This window comes from Prunus persica, chromosome G4 (assembly GCF_000346465.2).
Source record: "Prunus persica cultivar Lovell chromosome G4, Prunus_persica_NCBIv2, whole genome shotgun sequence".
In the NCBI taxonomy this organism is placed as follows: domain Eukaryota; kingdom Viridiplantae; phylum Streptophyta; class Magnoliopsida; order Rosales; family Rosaceae; genus Prunus; species Prunus persica.
The window spans coordinates 7,397,014-7,416,706 of NC_034012.1; the positions used below are offsets into that span (position 1 = coordinate 7,397,014).

The window sequence follows — 19,693 nt, forward strand, 5'->3', positions numbered from 1 at the left end:
TCTAATACCCGGGCTTGTTTGATAGGGAGGATTAGACTAGACTGGACTATACCAGCAAAATGCTTACATTTGACGAGCATTCAAGCATAATATGGATATGTTGCCTAACTTGGAGGATGAATGGGGACTATCTATAAGAGGTTGATAACTAAAACTTATACCTCATAATCTCCCAATTTTCTAGGGGATTAGGGGAATAAGTTTTAGTCATCAACCTCTTATGAATAGTCCTTATTCATCCTCAAAATTGGACAACAATATCCATATTATGCCTTGATTGCTAGTCTAGTCTAGTCTAGTCCTCCTTATCAAACAAGCCTAAGAAAAAAAAAAAAACCTTCATCCAAGTTTGAATAAGAGGAGAAAAAGTGATTCCCCCGTTGATTGCTTTGGATTCAAAACATAGATATTCTCTTTCTTGTTTTTATATGAGAGAGTGCAAGAAAGGTATTAATTGGGTCTGAAATTAAAAGGAAAACAAATAGAAGACAGGGAGAAAAAAAAAAAGGGCAGCAAATGAAAAATAGCTTCTTTGAATTCTAGACTGAGAAGAGAAAGGTAAACCATGATTTTGTCATGTCCATGCGACTAAAGAAAATTTAAGTGTTGAAGTTGTAAATTTAGGCTTTGTCGGTTCAAATTTATGGAGGAGGAGACATAAAGATGTTAGATTCTGGTTGTTAAAATATTTTATTATGTGTTTTCCTTTCTAATAGTATATGTGTTAATTCTTTTATCCCTTTGATTATATTTTATTGAGGTGGCATCCCACAGTAAAAGCCAAGCGAATCCTAGAGGAGAAAATCCATGCAAAGGAACCGGATCCGGGAAAGAAAACTAGGAGACCTTACAATTACCAAGACGCATGCATGTAAGCCTTCAAACTTGTAATTCTTTGGAAATCATGAATGGGTTAATATGACACACTTTTTCTTGTTAATCCCTATGTGTGCTTTCTTAATCAAACGATTAGGCTAACAGTTGCCCCCTACCCTGCAACTCTTAAGTAGATGTTCAAGAAAAAAATTAAGAACAAGAGATCTAAAATGGGAGAGAAAACGATTATGCACTATAGCAGCTCTCAGAAGATACTCTTAGTGGGTGAGGGCAACTTCTCCTTTGCTGCTTGCTTAGCCAAAGAATTTGGCTCTGCTGTGAAGATGGTTGCAACTTCTTTCGACCCCGAAGGTAACAAGGGAGAAATTGACTACCATCGTTATTGCACTTGCTACAAGTCAATTTCCTGACTGAATTCATTTACACCTTAACCGCAGAGTCTTTAATGCAAAAGTATTCAAATGTAACGAGCACTTTGAATGAGTTAAAGGGCAGGGGATGTACGGTGTTGCATGAGGTGGATGTTCATACCATGAGCCAACACCCCCGGCTAACGAATAGACGATTCGATCGCATTGTCTTCAATTTTCCTCATGCAGGTTTCATCTTGATGGAACATAACAAGATCCAAATTAAGTAAGTTTAAATAAATACATGGATCATAATATGGTAGACTGGTTGACAAGAAGAAGGATGTTGGTAACGTCTCTTTTGACTGATCTATTTTTCAGGTTGCATCAGGATTTGGTCAAGGCTTACTTCACCAGTGCACGTGAAATGCTCACAGAAAGTGGAGAAGTTCATGTGACTCACAAGACCACCCATCCTTTCAGTAAGTGGAACATAGTGAAGTTAGCAGAAGAGGTTGGGTTGTTTCTGGTTGAGGAAGCACAATTCACACGAGCGGATTATCCAGGTTATATAAACAAGAAAGGAAGTGGAAGGAAATGCAACCGTACTTTCCGTGTTGGACAGTGTAGCACCTACAAATTTGCCAAGCTACCACTTCAACCGTACTTTGTGTCTTGAGTTCTTGAATTACTTGTGCTCTCTCATCTCTAGGCCTCAGCATGCATATTGTATTCTTGGTGTTTAAATCTTGGTGTGGGGTAACGCAGAAACAAGCCAGCTAGTAAATTGGGTCATTTCTCTCTAAGGAGTTTTCATTTAGCTGAGAATCTTCCTCCTTATAAGATCAACCTACCTGATGGAAGACAACTCTTCTTGTCTGTTGTAGACCCGAATTGTTTATGGGGGGATAGCCAAGTGACGGAAGACAATGACTGCAGTGCAGAAACAGGCCTTTCTTACACCAGTTATATTTTGAATCTCTTAGGCTTCCATCCTGCAAGTACAAAACAGATAAAAGATGTTGATTCAAGGAATCAATACCACAAAACAACTAAACTAAAACAAAACTAAATAGGAGGTGAGCAGAAATTACCTCAAGACACATGTGGGTAAAGAGTCATTATTTTGTAAAGCTACTTCTGTTCACCTATTAGCTAATATTGCTTCCTCAATACTCCTAATTACAACACTAAGACCATTGCCACTTCCTAAAGCTTCAACTGCAGCTCGGTGTGCATTTTTATGCCATTTGAGCAAATTGTAAGATTGTAGAAGGGACCATCTTGCTTGGTTTGACATCTCCTCAAGATAACAATGAAAAGAAAAGGTTTGAAAATTTTGGTATTTTTAGTGAAAGAAGATCACAGAACTAAAGAAGATAAGTTATAGAGATACCTCAGCAACAGACAATGGGGGTTGTAGAAGAACACAGATGCTCCTAAATAGGTTTTCATCATTTTCTCCACCCTCTGCCTCACCATAAACAAGAGCTTCAGCAGCAATGCCTGCGAAAAGCACCATGCAGTACCTGAACATTATGTGAAGAAATTAGTAAATATTGGGCATGTGTTATTACTCTTAATTCCACAAGACTTCATCAGAAGAGCTAATTAAAGCTAGAACTTAGGAAACCTGGGATAGTTTACATAAAATTCAACCTAAAGCAAAGGATAAAACATTTTGCAAAATTCTTCAGCAATCAAAGCTACACGTACAGAGAGAAATAGATTCCCACATAAGATTAAGACAGAATCTATCTATAGTTCAGTTTCAGCATATTTGCTCAATGAAGATAGATACATCATCCTATAGAGAGTTTTTGTTCTCTTGCCTGCAATTTCATTTCACACCCACCTGTCAAAAGCAGAGCCATCAAGTCGTCCTTCAGCAAGGTCATTGGCCATTTTCTCATCCCAAAATTGAGTTCCTGCCTGTAATATGGCATAGTAATATGAGCTCTCCATTTGATCCTAACAGCACTGCATTACCATGAAGCTATATGTATGGAATCAAGGAGTACAAGTCAATTGCTATCATCACTACATATCAATAATGAATTATCATCCTAAAACAAGGTCAAGATTTTAAATATTGCAACCCAAAAGAATGAATATGAGACTGCATCTCTCTAAGAGGACAAAGAACCTAAGCACAAGATTAGACATGTACTTGAACCAGGGTGGCATCCTATGCTAATTCTACTTAAGGAAAGTATTCAATGAATATATATATGATTGCTCTGTAAAGATGCTAGATATGACCTACCACCATCCATACAATATAGTAAAGAAAGAGCAAGAATCACATTCAAATCTTAAATCCATCCAATAGTAACTTCACATAGGTTTAGAATCCATTAAAGTTTTAACATATAAGGTTCCAACAAACCAAACCAACATACAGATACACACACACACATATATAGACATATTTTATCAACATATCTCCATGAATGGTAATTGCTTGAAACACATTATGATGACATGAATAAATTGGTCAGTGAACAACAAACAAAACCAAGTGATGCCCATATGAAGCACATAGAAGGCAAGAAATTACCTGCCCTTGAATGCCCATTTGCATTGCAACAACTGGATCTAATATCACCCCACGAATTGGGCAACCCATTAGATAAGCTGCAATTTAAAACAGCAATCAGTTAATAGCACAGGGTTTACACTCTTGCAAGGATGTAGCTTTAGTAGAGTCTAGTGGTTGAAGAAAGAAATGTAGTCCTATAGAAGAATTTAAGGAATGGTTCATGCCCTCGGTCCAAACCACAGCATCGCCCAAATTTGTAACATTCAACTCTAAAATACGGATCAGAAAAAAAGTGTGTTTACCTATTAGCAGATGCCCTGCTTCATGAATGAGGATCCGACGTCTATTTGGGGGCCAATAACTTGAGATTTGAGCTAAACAACTACCGCCAAGAAAGACAGAATCTGCAAATGCTAGCCCCAATACTGCTGCAAGGTTAGGCCTGAGATCGATGCCTTGAGAAAGAAGAAAAGATATCCCGCCAAGAAAGGCAATCAAAATGGGACCAGAACTTTCAGAAAGGCCCCACTTTTTTGGAGCAAATTTCGTTGCTGGATAAAGTAAGCAAGAAATGGAGTATTAGATCATAAGGAGTCAGGACATGCATTTTGCCTCAGAAAAGAGTAATAGATACAGAACATTTTCCACAAGAGCAGAAAGGTATAAATCTCTAACAATTAGTTATGTACATGAAAAAACCATGTCAAAGAAATCGGAATAAACACCTTCTAAACCAGTTGAAGTCTTCAACACTGTTGGTGTAACATCACGCGTTCCCTCCATAACTGCAGGGTTGAAAGAAAAAAAAAACACAGAAAACAATATGAGATAATGGCATGAGCCCAAAAGTTCAAATGCATCCAAGAGGGCCTTAAAAATGTGTATATCAGAACTGATCAGACCTAAGATATACCATGCAGGCAGATGGATACATAATTTTTCACTAATAAGACAACCAAAACTACCATCTGACAAAATCAACAGACTTCATGAACAGCCAATTATTGTTGGGCAACAATTTGGATCAAATGGTAAGCAAATTATGCAAATACCCAAGAAATCTTATATCAAAATAAGCAAAGTTGCATTACCAACGTTCCTGAACTTTCCAAAACTGGGCAAGAAACCCTTGTCCTTGAGAAAGCCATAAGCTTTGCCCACCAGCTTCATATTATCAGCATTCAGACACGTGTCCAGGACCTCCCAATCCCTCTCCTGCCCAACAAACCCCAACTCGCCGAGTCGAGGAAGGGTCGGATCAGCTGGTAAGGACCCATTAACAAACTCAATTGGGTTTTGCTGGGTCTCAATGGATTGCAGGAACCTGAGAGCTCCAGCTAGGTCCTTGCGCTTCACTGCCTCCTCATACTCTTTCCATTCTCGAAGAGCGGATCTTGGGACGGTTTGGCGCCTTGAGGTGTGAAGAAATTTGGCGGGTGGTGGTGCACGTCGGGGTGTTTGGAGGAAAAGAAAGGAAAATTGGGAGGAAAATGGCTGGGGTGAGAGAAAGTGAGGGATGGATTTGAGGTTTGGCGAAGCAAAAGCCATGAGAGGCAGACCGTTGGAGAGCAGTTTGTTTATTAGTTAGGTTTTTTCATTGGCTTTGGAAGTTGGGTACGCAGCAGCTGGTTCATTGGTTCATATCACAACTAATTTGAGCCTAGCTGGTTCATTGGCTATGTCCATTTCACTACAATCAATTTGAGCCTAGCCCTTTTAAACATTAAATCCTAAATCCTAACCCTCGGATCCATAACAATTAAATAATAGCAATCATAATCCCCGAGCTTTGGACTTTGAGTTCAATCTTCACATTTCAAATAAGTCTTGAATGCAAGTCTCCAAACTCTAAGCATCAAGCTTCTTACTTCAAATACAAACCTTGAGCTTGGACCTCAATCATGCATCTCAATCTCCGAAGTCTGATCCTAGATTCGAATTCTAAGTAATAGGAATGAGAATAAGATGAAATCAAGTTAGTAACTTAATTGGATTCCATTATTTGTTTACACATATTGGAAACAAAGTTTGGAATGAAATTTGAGATTAGGGTACTATCTTAGTGGTAGTGTAGAATAACCATTTTCCTTATAGGTTATATTAGCTACATGTTTTTTTAAGAACTATATTAGCTACATGTTAATGGTAAAAGAGAGAGGGTGTATTTGATACACAAAGTAACATGCAAATGACATGCTGATAAAAGTATCGAATTCATTAACTATATCATACATATTGGGTATTGAGTTCACCGTTCGAGAGACTTAGGTTTTCTAGAAACTAATTTCCTATTCATTTCTTTTTCGTTCAAAACTAGCTTATTTGAAAAGTAATGTTCACGGCAGTCGGTTTATATGCGGATGAGTGGTTCTAAGCCATTGATGTAGTGAGACATGAACTTGCACCAATGACTAGGAAGTCACCCACATGAGCTAGACGACTGTGTCTGTGTGTGGCAAAATCCTCTTTATATATTTTCACTAATTTACCACAATTTCTTTTTGGAAAAAAGTTAAAAAAGAAAGCGTTTAGTACGGATACAACATTAGAAGAAGACGAGGAAGGAGGGTAGACTAGGAGAGACTGAAGAGTGTGCATCCAAAAAGTCCAACCAAAGAAGGGCCCATCCATGCTTGTGATGCTGTTGGTGATATTATTGCTCTGATCATAAGCGCAATAGCACACTTCGCCACTTTTTCTCAATCTCAAAAGCATCGAACATCTTGAACCTCTCCTCAACGATAAGAGAAATCCACAACCCCCACACAATACCCAATCAATCCCATTGTTCTTCCCGTCCACATCTGCCCCAATCAAACTCTTCCATTTCTCACTCCTCACATCCACAAAACCAACCACCCATTAACACTCTCTTCTCTCAGTCAACTTCTCTGTTTACCATTGAAACTTGAACACCACGTCCAACAACAACAATGGCTTCTGCCACCACACCCACCACCTTCTCTCTCCTCCAAACCACCACCGCCTCCACCTCCCGCACCCGCTCTTCTCTCACCCATGTCTCCTTACCCTCTTCTCTCAAACCCGCCACTCTCCGCCGCCTCGGCTTCTCCGCAGCCGATCCCCTCTTCGCTCTTCAGGTAGCTTCCAAAGTTCGATCCTTTGGCTCCGGCAAAGCGGTTAGAGGCGTTGTGTCAATGGCGAAGAGGAGCGTTGGAGACCTATCAGCAGCTGACTTGAAGGGGAAGAGGGTGTTTGTCAGGGCTGACTTGAATGTGCCTTTGGATGACAGCCAGAACATCACTGATGATACTAGAATTCGCGCTGCTATTCCCACCATTAAGCATTTGATTGAGAAAGGGGCTAAAGTCATTCTTTCCAGTCATTTGGTATGTGGGTTCTTTAAATAATGTGTTTTTGGTTACTGGGTTTCTTTGTTTTCTCTGATTTTGATGATTAGCAGTAGCTATTTATAGTCTCTTTGTCAACCTTGCTGAAATGGATTTTCTTTGTTATCCTTTCATTGATTTGGAATGAGGCTGAAGTCAATATTTTTTAGACATCTGCTATGTCCATTTTAAAGTATATGAGCTTTGTATCTGTGGCTTTTTTGAGAATTGAATTGGTTGTACGTTATTCTGAGTTTATCATTGTGTTGATTTTGGTTGCAGTGGTTCTTTTAGTTTCTACAGTTCATGCATATTCAAATTTGATATCTTTTCTTTGGACCTGTTACAATGTATGTTTTCTTTCATCACGTTGATTGAGAATATTATCAATCTCTCTAGCCATTTGTCATGTGAATAAATGAAAGATTCGAGTTTTGGAGAATTTAATTGGTCCTATGCACTTGTGAATTTGTCAGTCTCTTTGTTTTAGTTGGGTCTAAAATATATAACTACGATAGCTCTTGCTTTCAATATGTCATAATGTTGATTTGGAAATCTTTTCCTTAAATTGGTTTGACTTCGGTTAGCTGCTACTATGCTAATGTGCTTAAGTAAATTATAGGCTGGTATGTGATACAAGCTGAATCAATGTGCATTTAATTTCAGGGACGACCAAAAGGTGTGACCCCAAAATTTAGCTTGGCACCTCTTGTACCTCGGCTATCTGAACTTCTTGGGATTCAGGTAGACTTTTGATTCAGGAGTAAATTGGGAATAAGAAGACAAATAAAAAATGGCAGTGATGATGAGTGGATATTGAAACTGATTTTGAGTACTTCTACTGATATTTCCATAGCATAACTGAAACAGGTTGTGAAGGCTGAGGACTCCATTGGTCCAGAAGTAGAAAAGTTGGTGGCTTCACTTCCTGATGGCAGTGTTCTTCTCCTTGAAAATGTGAGGTTTTACAAGGAGGAAGAGAAGAATGATCCTGAGCATGCAAAGAAGCTTGCCTCCTTAGCAGATCTTTATGTCAATGATGCATTCGGTACTGCCCATAGAGCTCACGCCTCAACTGAGGGGGTCACAAAATTCTTGAGGCCATCTGTAGCTGGTTTCCTTTTGCAGAAGGTGAGGGTTCCCATTTTCATTTCTGCTGTAGCAGTAACCTTCAGTTATTCTGCAGTGCTTTTTTTAATCCTTAAAGGAATACTTATTTCATAGTTTGAAGCCTTTGATTATAAGTTATAACCTATTCCAGCTAATGTTGTATTTAGATTCAAGTGTGCAACTCAAGTTGGCATGGGTAATTGGACTGCATTGCCATTCCTGCAGATGTTTTGCACCGTAGTAATTGCTAAGATATCTCTGTTTAAAATGATTTTCAATTTGTATTTACTTTTAAAAGATTATGAAAGTATATAATTTTATTAAAAATCTTCAAGCATTGGTCAGTGATTCGTGTATCTCTCCCAATGATACTATTGTTCCGTACCATTATGGAAGAAGACTCGGGTAAAATATGCACTTCCTCGGGAATGAAAAAAAATCGATCTACTTTCATTTGGTATTTTGGCTTAAATTCTTTAACTCCTCGATACTCAATTAAATCCTCTTTTTTGAGGGTTGAATGCAACCCTGCGGTGCAAATTTCTGGTTTAAGTTTTATTCACTCTTATTTATTCTTCTTAGGAACTCGACTATCTTGTTGGGGCAGTATCAAGTCCAAAAAGACCATTTGCAGCCATTGTTGGTGGTTCAAAGGTCTCATCCAAGATTGGGGTGATTGAGTCACTTTTAGAGAAGGTTGATATCTTACTTCTTGGTGGCGGAATGATTTTCACATTTTACAAGGCACAGGGTCTCTCAGTCGGTTCGTCTCTGGTAGAAGAAGACAAACTAGAACTTGCTACATCACTCATTGCAAAGGCCAAGGCAAAAGGAGTGTCTCTTTTGTTACCCACTGATGTCGTAATTGCAGACAAGTTTGCTCCTGATGCAAACAGCAAGGTTTACTTTCTTGGCTGACCTTTAACAATTTTATTCTTCAGATTCACAACATAACATTCAATGCTCTATCTCCCTGCTGGAAGCTAGTTGATTTAAACTGATTTTGACTTTAATCCAAATGATGCCACCAATAATAGTAATGTGTTGATATTTTATTAACTTTGATCAGCACTTCATGAGAAAGGAATGAAGAATTGGTTTTGTCCTTGCAGATTGTTCCAGCTTCAAGCATCCCTGATGGGTGGATGGGATTGGATATTGGTCCAGACTCTATTAAGACATTCAATGAGGCATTGGATACCACTCAAACCATCATCTGGAACGGACCAATGGGAGTATTTGAGTTTGACAAGTTTGCAGAAGGAACAGAGGTATGCAAGGGTCTTTTTGCTGGTGTTCACTTTTGTTCATAAACCTGTTTAGAATTGATGTCTGCAATTCCTATATCTGTTCTTCTTACTAATGCATACGGTGTGGATCAGGCATATCTTGTATGGAAGTAAATCCTTTAGAGACGAGATACATTGTTCTTGTATTTATTTGTGTACAATCTAACTTAAGTCTGGGCTGCCCTAGTTCCCTGATTAACCTACTTTTTTGCTTTTATGTACACAATGAACTGTACATTGGAAACGAAAGGATTAAGTTTAATTTCTTGAAAGTGTTCCATACCAGTTAGCACCATTTACCTAAGTTGGTTTGATGTATTTGACCATGTAGTAGAGTTGTGCAAGGGAAGCCTTTAGCTTCTTGCTTGTTATAATTACTCTATTTGGAATATGGATATGTGGATGGTAATTAAGTTATACCTCTTGCTTGCAGTCTGTTGCAAAGAAGCTTGCAGAACTTAGTGGGAAGGGAGTGACAACAATCATTGGAGGTGGAGATTCTGTTGCTGCAGTGGAGAAAGTAGGAGTTGCTAATGTGATGAGCCACATTTCAACTGGTGGTGGTGCTAGTTTGGAGTTGTTGGAAGGTAAACAACTTCCTGGTGTACTCGCTCTCGACGAAGCCACACCAGTTCCCGTGTAAGAACACATTTTTTTCTCTGTATTCTTTACCTGCCCACCGTGTCGGTGTTTCATTTGAGTCTGTAAGCGAGAGATGACATGTTGTAGGAAGATACGAGTTGTTGTAAATGTTCAATGTTACCTTTGATATAAGGTCCCAATGTCTCTGTATTCCTTGCATCCTACAAAAAAATTTCCATAAGAGATTGTGGGGAGGGATAAAGACAGCCATTCAAGCAAATCTAATAAGTTGGTTCTTTGCCATCATCTTTGTATACTGTGTCAAGGTTCTTGTTTGAATTTGGGCTATACTACTATAATCTTATTCCTAATTACAATCTGTCCCAATGTCTCACATCTCGCATTTTTCCCATAAAATTCAATCTCCCTAGAGAAAAATGCTTTGACTTCTGTTGAACACAGAAAAATGCTAGGGACAATTTGCGTGGACGATTTCCCGCTGTTTATACCGGTGGATGCATTGTGAATCTCACTTACATCAACCTACCAAATTCTACGTTATGTTTTCATATTAAATTACTGGTCTGCATTGGTGAAGATCGATTGCTGTTATGCAAAAGACATGCATATAGAAACACCATATGACGCTTTACTACATATGAATAACATCACTTGGTGACGACAAGGTCCATGCACCATACGTTTTCGAAAATTAAATATTAAGGGAAGAAGGAAAAAAGAAACTGACAGAGCAATCCATGCAGGCATGATGAACCATGACTCCATTGTCTCCGCACCCGTGTCGGGCTGTCAGCCCATCCCCATCGCAAGTCACGGTCGATCGACAAAAGTCGAACCCCAAAAACAAAAGCTTCTTAGACCAACCACCCTTTTTATTATTATTATTTGCAAACAACCCCTTTTTATTTATTTGGCCTACAAAAAGTTACCGGCCAACAAAAAGAATAATTCATTTTTTTTTTTATCAAATAGAATAATTCATTCTTTGATGCTCAATCAAATAGTTATTTCTGATCATAAACCATAAATCATTTTATCATAGTTTTTTTTTTTGCACTCAATTTTTATCATAGATAACTGGTTCATAGGACATAATTTGGTTTAGGTTCCATTAGGGCAAAAAAAACCTAAGAAGTATTTCGGGACATATGCAAAAAAAACCTAAGTAGTCTCACATTCCTAACAAGGGTTTGGTTAATTCAGCTTCCTTAAATCGAAAGAAAAAACCAAAATGCAATGTACATTTAAACTATTCTATTATTCTGTCGGCAAAAAACTTTACATTTTTTTCCCTTTGTTGTGATTTGTGGACCACAATATCCCTCATGAGATGATTGAGGGGTATTTTGATCATATGTGCATGCACACTTACATCATATGGTATTTTATTACCATTATATACTAAATGAAAAGTTTGCAACAAAAAAAAAACACTAAAGATAAATGTGAAACACAATCTCACCTTACATATCATGCTTTGTAATAAAGAAACTTACTGACTAACATTTTAATACAATTGAAGATTGAGCCTCAAAACAAGGGATTACCAAGAAAAAAGAAAGTCTTAAATATATATATTTTTTATAAGTGATATTCTATTTTAATTTAATCTAAATTACGGAGAGGGGGAGTCAAACTCGAATAAAGAGTGAGAAGCACATTTACTATAGCCAATTTAAAGAAGCCCATATTTGCAAAGAAAGTGTTAAATCAAAAGAGCCCAAATAGAAATAGTCCACCAAGAAAATGAAAACCTAATTAGCTCATAAAAGAGAGGAAAAATAAAAAAGAGCCTAATTAGAATCCTAAGAATATGCCAAAACATTTTAGGTGAGAAATTAAAAATGAAGACACCACAAAAATCTTTTACTGCCAGCCCAAGGTTTCTCTAAGGCCAGACCCACAGAAAGAAGAGTCGAGAATCCTTAAGCTCTTCGTGTTGCCCAAGAATAGCAATAACTAGGTGCGCTCCCAAGAAAACTCGCACGTGCCGTACATACCACGCACCTACCTCTATAAAATCACCTTCTCGAACTCCTCAGTCTTCTTGTCTTTGTTCTTCGATCTCTCATTCAATAACCCACCACATTTTTTCTGATCTTTGTCACTGTAAGCTTTCAAAATCCAAACTTTCACGCATCTTTGTTTGTATTTAACAAATCCTTCATCTGGGTTCTGATATTTTTATACTATTTTTCGTTTTGTTGAAGGTACTTTTTTCGCTGTGACTGTGATGGCGACCAAGAGGAGCGTGAGTACTTTGAAGGAGGCTGAGTTGAAGGGGAAGAGAGTGTTTGTGAGGGTTGATCTGAATGTTCCTTTGGATGACAACTCCAAAATCACTGATGATACTAGAGTCCGTGCTGCTGTGCCCACCATCAAGTACTTGCAGGGCCATGGTGCCAAAGTCATCCTCGCTTCTCACTTGGTAAGCCACGCCTCCCATCAATCCACTCTTTCTCTTACTTGTGTTATCTATTATAGCATCTGGGTTCATTTTCCTGTGACCAAATATTTATGATTGTTTTGGTTTGTAAGATTTGTGTGTGATAAGTTTTTTTTTTTTTTTTTGGTTGAAGTTTTTTTCTTTTTCCTATTTGATTTATGCTGAAAAACCCCTGTTTAGATCCCCTTGCATGGTAAACTCAGATCTTATCAGTTTGATTGATGTGGGTTGTGATGGATTTGCTGCTTGATGTATGTAGATAATTTTTAAGATCTCTATTATGTGCTGTAACTTTGTGCCCAGTATTGGACTTTCTAATAACTTTTAGTTATACTTTAATTTATTCATTGATTTGTATTTTTGCGTTTTTAATTTTCCTTAGATCAAAAGCTCGTCTTTCAGTAATGTTTATGGGTCTTAGGATCTAGTCTGTTAATTCATCTGCTCATAGTTTCCTAGCAGAGATTTCTTTTTCTTTCAGTCATTTTCTTCCTATCAGTTAATTGACCCCTAGGACTGAACAGGTGTCAATGGTTTTGCAGTTTTTGTTTGCCTTTTTATTTGCCAAACTAATTTGAGGTAACCTTTGAAAGTTACTTACCAAAAAGTTCTTTGAATTTTTGTTTTTCAGGGACGTCCCAAGGGAGTCACTCCCAAGTACAGTTTGAAGCCTCTTGTGCCGAGGCTGTCTGAGCTCCTTGGAGTTGAGGTTTGTATTTTATTAACAAAACAGTTTTGCTCCTAGGAAATTTCATGGGAAGTTCTATTTGCTCATCTTTTTTATTTTCTATTTTCCTCTGTTACTTTTACAGGTTAAGATTGCCAATGACTGTATAGGCGAGGAAGTTGAAAAATTGGTTGCTCAACTTCCAGACGGAGGAGTTTTGCTCCTTGAGAATGTTAGGTTCTACAAGGAGGAAGAGAAGAATGACCCTGAATTTTCCAAGAAGCTTGCTTCACTTGCAGATGTTTATGTGAATGATGCTTTTGGTACTGCTCATAGGGCTCATGCATCAACTGAGGGAGTGGCCAAGTTCTTAAAGCCTTCCGTTGCTGGATTCCTTATGCAGAAGGTACGTCGGTTGTAACTGACAATCGCACCTAGTTAAATTTCAAATTCTTCACTGCCCTACTTTTCATTGAAGTGATTCCCACTAAGAATATGGTGGTCACAAAATGTTTCACATCTGGACCCTTGAAATTGTTGAGGGAAGAACAGTTTTCTTGTCATGATAAACACATATTTATTTTTGTGTTGATCTCAGGAACTCGATTATCTTGTTGGTGCTGTGGGAAATCCTAAGAGGCCATTTGCTGCTATTGTTGGTGGTTCAAAGGTGTCATCCAAGATTGGAGTGATAGAATCCTTGTTGGAGAAGGTTAACATTCTCTTGCTAGGTGGAGGAATGATCTTTACTTTCTACAAGGCCCAAGGTTATTCAGTTGGATCATCCCTTGTGGAGGAAGACAAGCTTGATCTTGCAAAATCACTTCTTGAGAAGGCCAAGGCTAAGGGGGTTTCTATTCTGCTCCCAACTGATGTAGTCATTGCTGACAAGTTTGCTGCTGATGCGAACAGCAAGGTCAGTGGTTACTTTCTGTTTGTTTAGTAATCCTGTTGGAAATGGTGAAATTCTCGAGTTCTCAGAAGATTATATTTGCCTGCAGGTTGTGCCAGCGTCTGCTATTCCAGATGGTTGGATGGGATTGGATATCGGACCAGACTCAATCAAAACTTTCAGTGAAGCTCTGGTTACCACTCAAACCATTATTTGGAATGGACCTATGGGTGTTTTTGAGTTTGAAAAGTTTGCTGCTGGGACTGAGGTACTTAATAAACTATATTTCTGCTGAATTATCAAGCATCTATTACCTATTAACCTAATTCATAGAAGACGATACTCTGTTCAGCCCTATTCGTTGATTTGAATTAGATTATTTGTCTTATTTTTTGCCCATTTGTGGTACATGAGCATCATTGACCAACTCCTTATCAATTTCGATTCATTTCAATATGAACTGAACAACAATTAAACAGATTCTATTTTTTGTGAAAAGAAGTACAAATAGCAGAATTTAATTCCCAACGGCGATCCCTCTTCTTTTCTTTTTCTTTTAAAAGAATACCACGATTCCGTATATTATTCACCGGTATATTTTTTAATTGTTTAATTCGCAAGGAGCACGTGTCGCCCAGGGCATAAGGGGCATGATGACTTGACGTCATCCTCACCTTCCTCCGGCTTATCACCGGCAGTCTGCTGAGACTGGGTTTTGTGTCAACTTAGATCTGTGTGTAACTGTTTTTCCATCCAATTGGTTTCTTTCAAGTCACTCTTGAGAAAATTTTTATCATAAATGCTGAAAGCCCTGTGATATTTCATTAAAAAATGTTGTTCCTTCTGGGTCATATAATAAATTGCAGATTCTTAGTCTTTTTCTAAAGAAATCTTTTGGATACTATGCAATTACCCTCTCCAAAGTAATTGCTTCTACTGCCACTAATCTAATTCTTTTCTTGTTAACAGGCAATAGCTAAGAAGCTTGCAGAGCTCAGCGACAAGGGGGTGACAACAATCATTGGAGGTGGTGACTCAGTTGCAGCTGTTGAGAAGGCTGGGCTTGCTGAGAAGATGAGCCACATCTCGACTGGAGGTGGTGCAAGCTTAGAGCTTCTCGAAGGGAAATCACTCCCTGGAGTCCTCGCACTTGACGATGCTTGAGCTGAATTTTTTCTCAGTTTTCGTGCATTTTGTCGTTGTTAGATGGGTTGGTTTTTCAACCAGAATGGTTCAAGTATATCAGAGCTGATCATGTAGAGGCTATATAGGGTAGAGATTTGAATAAGTGCTCTCTTGAGGTTTAACCATTTTAATGTGCATTGCTTTGTTTGGATATATTTTTGGAACAAATGTTAATGATCCCAGAGTGCTTTTCTGAGCTCAATATCAGTTTGGTATGGAATGTGATGTTTTTGGAATACATGAATGTTGTTGATCCTTATAAAATGACGTGGAATGGATATTATCTTGATGTGTGATGGGCTGCACGATCTTGATATTGTGGGACGTGGGTTTGGGACAGCTATTTGGAGGGGTCCATCTTGAGATGGTGAATGGGCCTGATATTTCGATCTCCTATTAAACTGAATTTGAATTGACTGAAAAATAACATGATTTCTTGACCTAAATTAAAATTGAGAAATAAATGAAATTTTCTTGTATCTTAATCAAAATTATGTAAATGCAGAGTTCTTGCGGTGAGTTATTAGCTGTGTGTTTAATTGAAAATCATATAGAGTTTTTAAATTTAATGAAATGATCATATGGCTAATATGAAGCTCCACATGAAAGATCCATATATGGCACACTCACTCTATAATTTTGCCATTTATATGAGATAACATAAACTCTGAACGGGTCATCCTCTGTAAAAGGTAGTTATCCTCTCACTCAGGTTCGATTCTTAGTCTAGTGGTATTTTTCTTTCTAATGTTCGAAAACATCCTAAGTCCAAGTCTGAATCCTCCTCCCTCAATTATAAACAAAACAAAAAAAAAAATAGCAAATGTGGTTTAAATCAATAAATATTTTTCTAACTCAAGTTTAAAAGATGAAAATTTTATTCTTCACTTGTAAATTACTTATGACCACAATTATGTGTTGTGGTTTATTATCATTAAAAGAATTGATAAATGGCCAAATTAATTTAAGGTGCATAACTCTTCCCAATACGTTTACCTTGGGAAATAAGCGATGCAATGAAAATAGGAAAGAATCTAACACCGCTGTAATAATCTTTGGGTTCAATCCCTACTAGGTTTAGGGTTCTTCTTATTTATTATTACTTTTTTGGTAATCAAAGTTGATTTATTACTTTTTTTTTGAAAATAAAGTTGATTTATTAATTGAAAAGCGTAAAGATGGTTTGAATCCAAGGTATCCCCTTGTGCAAGAATACATATTTACCGTGTCTGTAAAATTGGACTTTGTGTGCTAGGAAAACAAAGAGCAGCAAGAAAAGGAAAGTCCTTTGGTCCAAAGCAATAATAAATAGACAGAAAATAAAATAAAATCTTAAGTTTTCTTGCTCGCTTGGGAATACTAAGGAATATGCCAAGGCAGTAGTAGGAAAAGAGACCTATAAATATGTCATGTTTCAACACTTTATCAATCCATCAATTAAGCCACAACTCAAAACAGAACCTCCCGCCCAAGGAACCCTTTTCTCTCATAAACCCTACACATAAACCCTTTGCTTTCTTTGCCTTTCTTTGCCAATGGAGAAGATACTTGAAGTTGTTGGGGATAGAAGGCCCAAGACTAAGATTGTGTGCACGTTGGGACCGTCATCGCGGTCTGTGGAGATGTTGGAGAAGCTTCTGAGGGCCGGCATGAATGTTGCTCGCTTCAACTTCTCACATGGAACTCATGCTTACCACCAAGAAACTCTTGACAATCTCAGGATTGCCATGAACAACACTGGCATTCTCTGTGCTGTCATGTTGGACACTAAGGTAAAATTCAATATATGGTTTTGTGTATATTTACAGTCTTTTATTTTGCTCTAGCTTTCTATCAAGTAAATCCGAAAATTATGTAAATCTGTTTTCCAAATTCAATCAAGTGTCCAGCTTTCAATTCCTTAAAAAAATTCATAGATCTTGGTTTTTATTGTGCGTCATTAGAATTTGTTCTCAATGCTATGAACTTTATTAACCCTTCTAAAATAATTGACACTTGTGTAAGAATGAGGATTCAAAGAGTTCATCTTCATATTTGGTCCTGCACTTAATTGATAAATTTGAGTTTGGGTAAATTTTCTACATGGTAGTACGAGAAACAGCTTGTTGATTTTTTTTTTTTTTTAAATTTAATTTTTATAAAATTCTTCCTTTTGTGTTTATTATGAACAATAATTGGCTAATAATGATGCTTTCTTTTGTTACAGGGTCCAGAAATTCGAACAGGGTTGCTGAAAGATGGGCAATCCATAGATCTTAAACAGGGTCAAGAGATCACCATCACCACTGACTATACAATTCTTGGTGATGAGAACGTGATCTCTATGAGCTACAAAAGGTTGGCTGAGGATGTGAAACCCCAAACTGATATCTTGTGTGCTGATGGGAAAATTACTTTAAAGGTTCTGGCTTGTGACAAGGAGCTCGGTTTGGTACACTGTCGCTGTGAGAACTCTGCAGAGTTGGGTGAGAAGAAGAATGTCAATCTCCCTGGAGTGGTTGTTGATCTGCCAACTCTAACAGAGAAGGACAAAGTTGATATCTTAGAGTGGGGAGTTCCGAATAAGATTGACATGATCGCGCTCTCTTTCGTGCGCAAAGGTTCAGACCTTGTTGAGGTCCGAAAAGTGTTGGGGGAGCATGCAAAGAATATAATGCTTATGTCCAAGGTATGTAGTTGGAAATTAGTTTTTGATCAGTAATATGATTGATACAACATGTCAATAACTTTATACTGATTATTCTTGTTCTTTTGTGTTTTGTTCTTCCAAAGGTTGAGAATCAAGAAGGGGTTGCAAATTTCGATGAAATTCTTGCAAACTCGGATGCATTTATGGTGGCAAGGGGTGACCTTGGAATGGAAATTCCAATTGAGAAGATATTCTTAGCTCAGAAGTTGATGATAGAGAAGGCCAACAGACAAGGAAAGCCGGTGGTGACTGCTACTCAGATGTTGGAGTCCATGGTCAAATCTCCTCGTCCCACCCGAGCTGAAGCCACTGATGTTGCCAATGCAGTCCTTGATGGAACCGACTGCGTGATGCTCAGCGGAGAAACTGCAGCCGGAGCCTATCCTGAAATTACAGTTCAAACCATGGCCAAAATCTGTGTTTCTGCAGAGGATTCTATAAACTATGGGGAGCTCTTCAAGAGAAAGATGGATGCTGCACGAATGCCTATGACCCCATTAGAGAGCTTGGCCTCCTCAGCAGTGCAGACGGCAAATTGCACCAAGGCTGCTCTGATTTTAGTCCTCACCAGAGGAGGAAGCACAGCGAAGCTTGTGGCTAAATACAGGCCAAGCATGCCAATTTTGTCTGTGGTGGTGCCTGAGATAACAACAGACACTTTTGAGTGGTCATGCAGTGATGCAGCTCCAGCAAGGCATAGCCTCATCTACAGGGGTGTTCTGCCTCTTCTCAGCTCTGGTTCCATTAGAGCTTCTCATGCTGAGTCCACAGAAGAGAGCATACAGTCTGCCATTCAATATGCAAAGGAAAAGGGTCTCTGCAAGCCTGGAGATTCGGTTGTGGTTCTGCACCGCGTTAACACTGACATGATCAAGATTTTGACTGTGATGTGAGGATTCTTAGGAAAATTTAGGTCGACATTTACCTTTGATTTGCAGCATCCAGTTTAGGTTTCACCTTTTGTTTTAGAGTTTAATTATGAGGTCAGAACAAAAATAATATGATGATGAACTCATCTATTTTTGGCGGCATTGAAATTTTGAATTTTGTTCACATTTTATTCATGCCTCTCTCCAAGTGAGGGCTATATTTGAAAATTGAAAAAATACATTTTCCGACGAAATTTGCCTATCTTTTTGATAATTAAATATTATGTATATATTATTCAATGCCCAAATTGATTTTGAAGCCCAATGGGCTTTCACTTGATTCAACTTTCATTTATTAAGTGTGAGACTTCCACACTTATAAAGATCTCACTCTTTCTTCTTTCTACTAATGTGGGGCAAATGTCCTTGAATTTCATTCAAACTTCCAACATATTTAAAGTCCTTCAAGATCTCCGTGATTCATCTGTAAATGCCCTTTAAGGTCTTGCATCTATCAACCATGATATTATTTGGCTTCTTATAGCTAATGTTTACTATTCTTTGAAGAAAAAAGACATACCTTCACCCCCCATAAGAGCTTCTCATGCTGAGTCCACATAAGAGATCATACGGTTTTCCATTGAATTTGCAAAGTCCCTTTACTTTAAGCATTATTAATTAATGTGGTATCTATTAACCATTATTAATTATGTTGATACCGTGACTAACTGAGCAACTAGCTAAGCTAGATTAACCACGTGCCATGCTTTTAGAGGTCATCACCTTATCTAAAGAAGCCTTACCACAAGTCACAACTCTAAGCAAGGCAAGGAGTCTCACATTGGAAGACTACAAGAGGTGGAG

At 38.1% G+C, this 19,693-nt stretch overlaps 5 protein-coding genes across 5 annotated transcripts; 4 read left to right on the forward strand and 1 right to left on the reverse strand.

Annotated features, from left to right (window-relative positions):
- On the reverse strand, window positions 824–5,441 carry LOC18779485. The gene is made up of 8 exons (XM_007212200.2): window positions 4,821–5,441; window positions 4,455–4,514; window positions 4,032–4,280; window positions 3,748–3,824; window positions 3,043–3,119; window positions 2,584–2,716; window positions 2,282–2,487; window positions 824–2,182 (listed from the first exon to the last, which is right to left on the reverse strand). The coding sequence occupies exons 1-7, from the start codon at window positions 5,275–5,277 to the stop codon at window positions 2,332–2,334; spliced, it is 1,209 nt and encodes a 402-aa protein (XP_007212262.1). The 5' UTR covers window positions 5,278–5,441; the 3' UTR covers window positions 824–2,182; window positions 2,282–2,331.
- On the forward strand, window positions 993–1,866 carry LOC109948969 (uncharacterized protein At4g26485-like). The gene is made up of 3 exons (XM_020563061.1): window positions 993–1,188; window positions 1,275–1,473; window positions 1,569–1,866. The coding sequence occupies exons 1-3, from the start codon at window positions 1,011–1,013 to the stop codon at window positions 1,864–1,866; spliced, it is 675 nt and encodes a 224-aa protein (XP_020418650.1). The 5' UTR covers window positions 993–1,010.
- Window positions 6,238–10,374, forward strand: LOC18779019 (phosphoglycerate kinase, chloroplastic). Its single transcript, XM_007213903.2, has 6 exons — window positions 6,238–7,079; window positions 7,746–7,823; window positions 7,950–8,210; window positions 8,772–9,089; window positions 9,302–9,460; window positions 9,912–10,374. Exons 1-6 carry the CDS (start codon window positions 6,663–6,665, stop codon window positions 10,119–10,121), a joined length of 1,443 nt encoding a protein of 480 aa, XP_007213965.1. The 5' UTR covers window positions 6,238–6,662; the 3' UTR covers window positions 10,122–10,374.
- LOC18780697 (phosphoglycerate kinase 3, cytosolic) lies at window positions 11,965–15,554 on the forward strand. Its single transcript, XM_020562087.1, has 7 exons — window positions 11,965–12,190; window positions 12,292–12,509; window positions 13,159–13,236; window positions 13,340–13,600; window positions 13,793–14,110; window positions 14,196–14,354; window positions 15,056–15,554. Exons 2-7 carry the CDS (start codon window positions 12,315–12,317, stop codon window positions 15,248–15,250), a joined length of 1,206 nt encoding a protein of 401 aa, XP_020417676.1. The 5' UTR covers window positions 11,965–12,190; window positions 12,292–12,314; the 3' UTR covers window positions 15,251–15,554.
- On the forward strand, window positions 16,804–18,853 carry LOC18780648 (pyruvate kinase, cytosolic isozyme). The gene is made up of 3 exons (XM_007212493.2): window positions 16,804–17,043; window positions 17,478–17,939; window positions 18,044–18,853. Exons 1-3 carry the CDS (start codon window positions 16,807–16,809, stop codon window positions 18,851–18,853), a joined length of 1,509 nt encoding a protein of 502 aa, XP_007212555.1. The 5' UTR covers window positions 16,804–16,806.

Coding starts and splice junctions, on each gene's coding strand:
- LOC18779485 (XM_007212200.2), bottom strand. CDS start 5,277: ATGGCTTTTGCTTCGCCAAACCTCAAATCCATCCCTCACTTTCTCTCA. Junction 4,281..4,454: donor GACTTCAACTGGTTTAGAAG/GTGTTTATTCCG, acceptor TACTTTATCCAG/CAACGAAATTTGCTCCAAAA. Junction 2,717..3,042: donor GATGGCTCTGCTTTTGACAG/GTGGGTGTGAAA, acceptor CATAATGTTCAG/GTACTGCATGGTGCTTTTCG.
- LOC18780697 (XM_020562087.1), top strand. CDS start 12,315: ATGGCGACCAAGAGGAGCGTGAGTACTTTGAAGGAGGCTGAGTTGAAG. Junction 14,111..14,195: donor CTGCTGATGCGAACAGCAAG/GTCAGTGGTTAC, acceptor ATTTGCCTGCAG/GTTGTGCCAGCGTCTGCTAT. Junction 14,355..15,055: donor AGTTTGCTGCTGGGACTGAG/GTACTTAATAAA, acceptor TCTTGTTAACAG/GCAATAGCTAAGAAGCTTGC.
- LOC109948969 (XM_020563061.1), top strand. CDS start 1,011: ATGTTCAAGAAAAAAATTAAGAACAAGAGATCTAAAATGGGAGAGAAA. Junction 1,189..1,274: donor AACTTCTTTCGACCCCGAAG/GTAACAAGGGAG, acceptor CCTTAACCGCAG/AGTCTTTAATGCAAAAGTAT. Junction 1,474..1,568: donor CATAACAAGATCCAAATTAA/GTAAGTTTAAAT, acceptor TCTATTTTTCAG/GTTGCATCAGGATTTGGTCA.
- LOC18780648 (XM_007212493.2), top strand. CDS start 16,807: ATGGAGAAGATACTTGAAGTTGTTGGGGATAGAAGGCCCAAGACTAAG. Junction 17,044..17,477: donor CTGTCATGTTGGACACTAAG/GTAAAATTCAAT, acceptor CTTTTGTTACAG/GGTCCAGAAATTCGAACAGG. Junction 17,940..18,043: donor ATATAATGCTTATGTCCAAG/GTATGTAGTTGG, acceptor GTTCTTCCAAAG/GTTGAGAATCAAGAAGGGGT.
- LOC18779019 (XM_007213903.2), top strand. CDS start 6,663: ATGGCTTCTGCCACCACACCCACCACCTTCTCTCTCCTCCAAACCACC. Junction 7,080..7,745: donor TCATTCTTTCCAGTCATTTG/GTATGTGGGTTC, acceptor ATTTAATTTCAG/GGACGACCAAAAGGTGTGAC. Junction 9,461..9,911: donor AGTTTGCAGAAGGAACAGAG/GTATGCAAGGGT, acceptor TCTTGCTTGCAG/TCTGTTGCAAAGAAGCTTGC.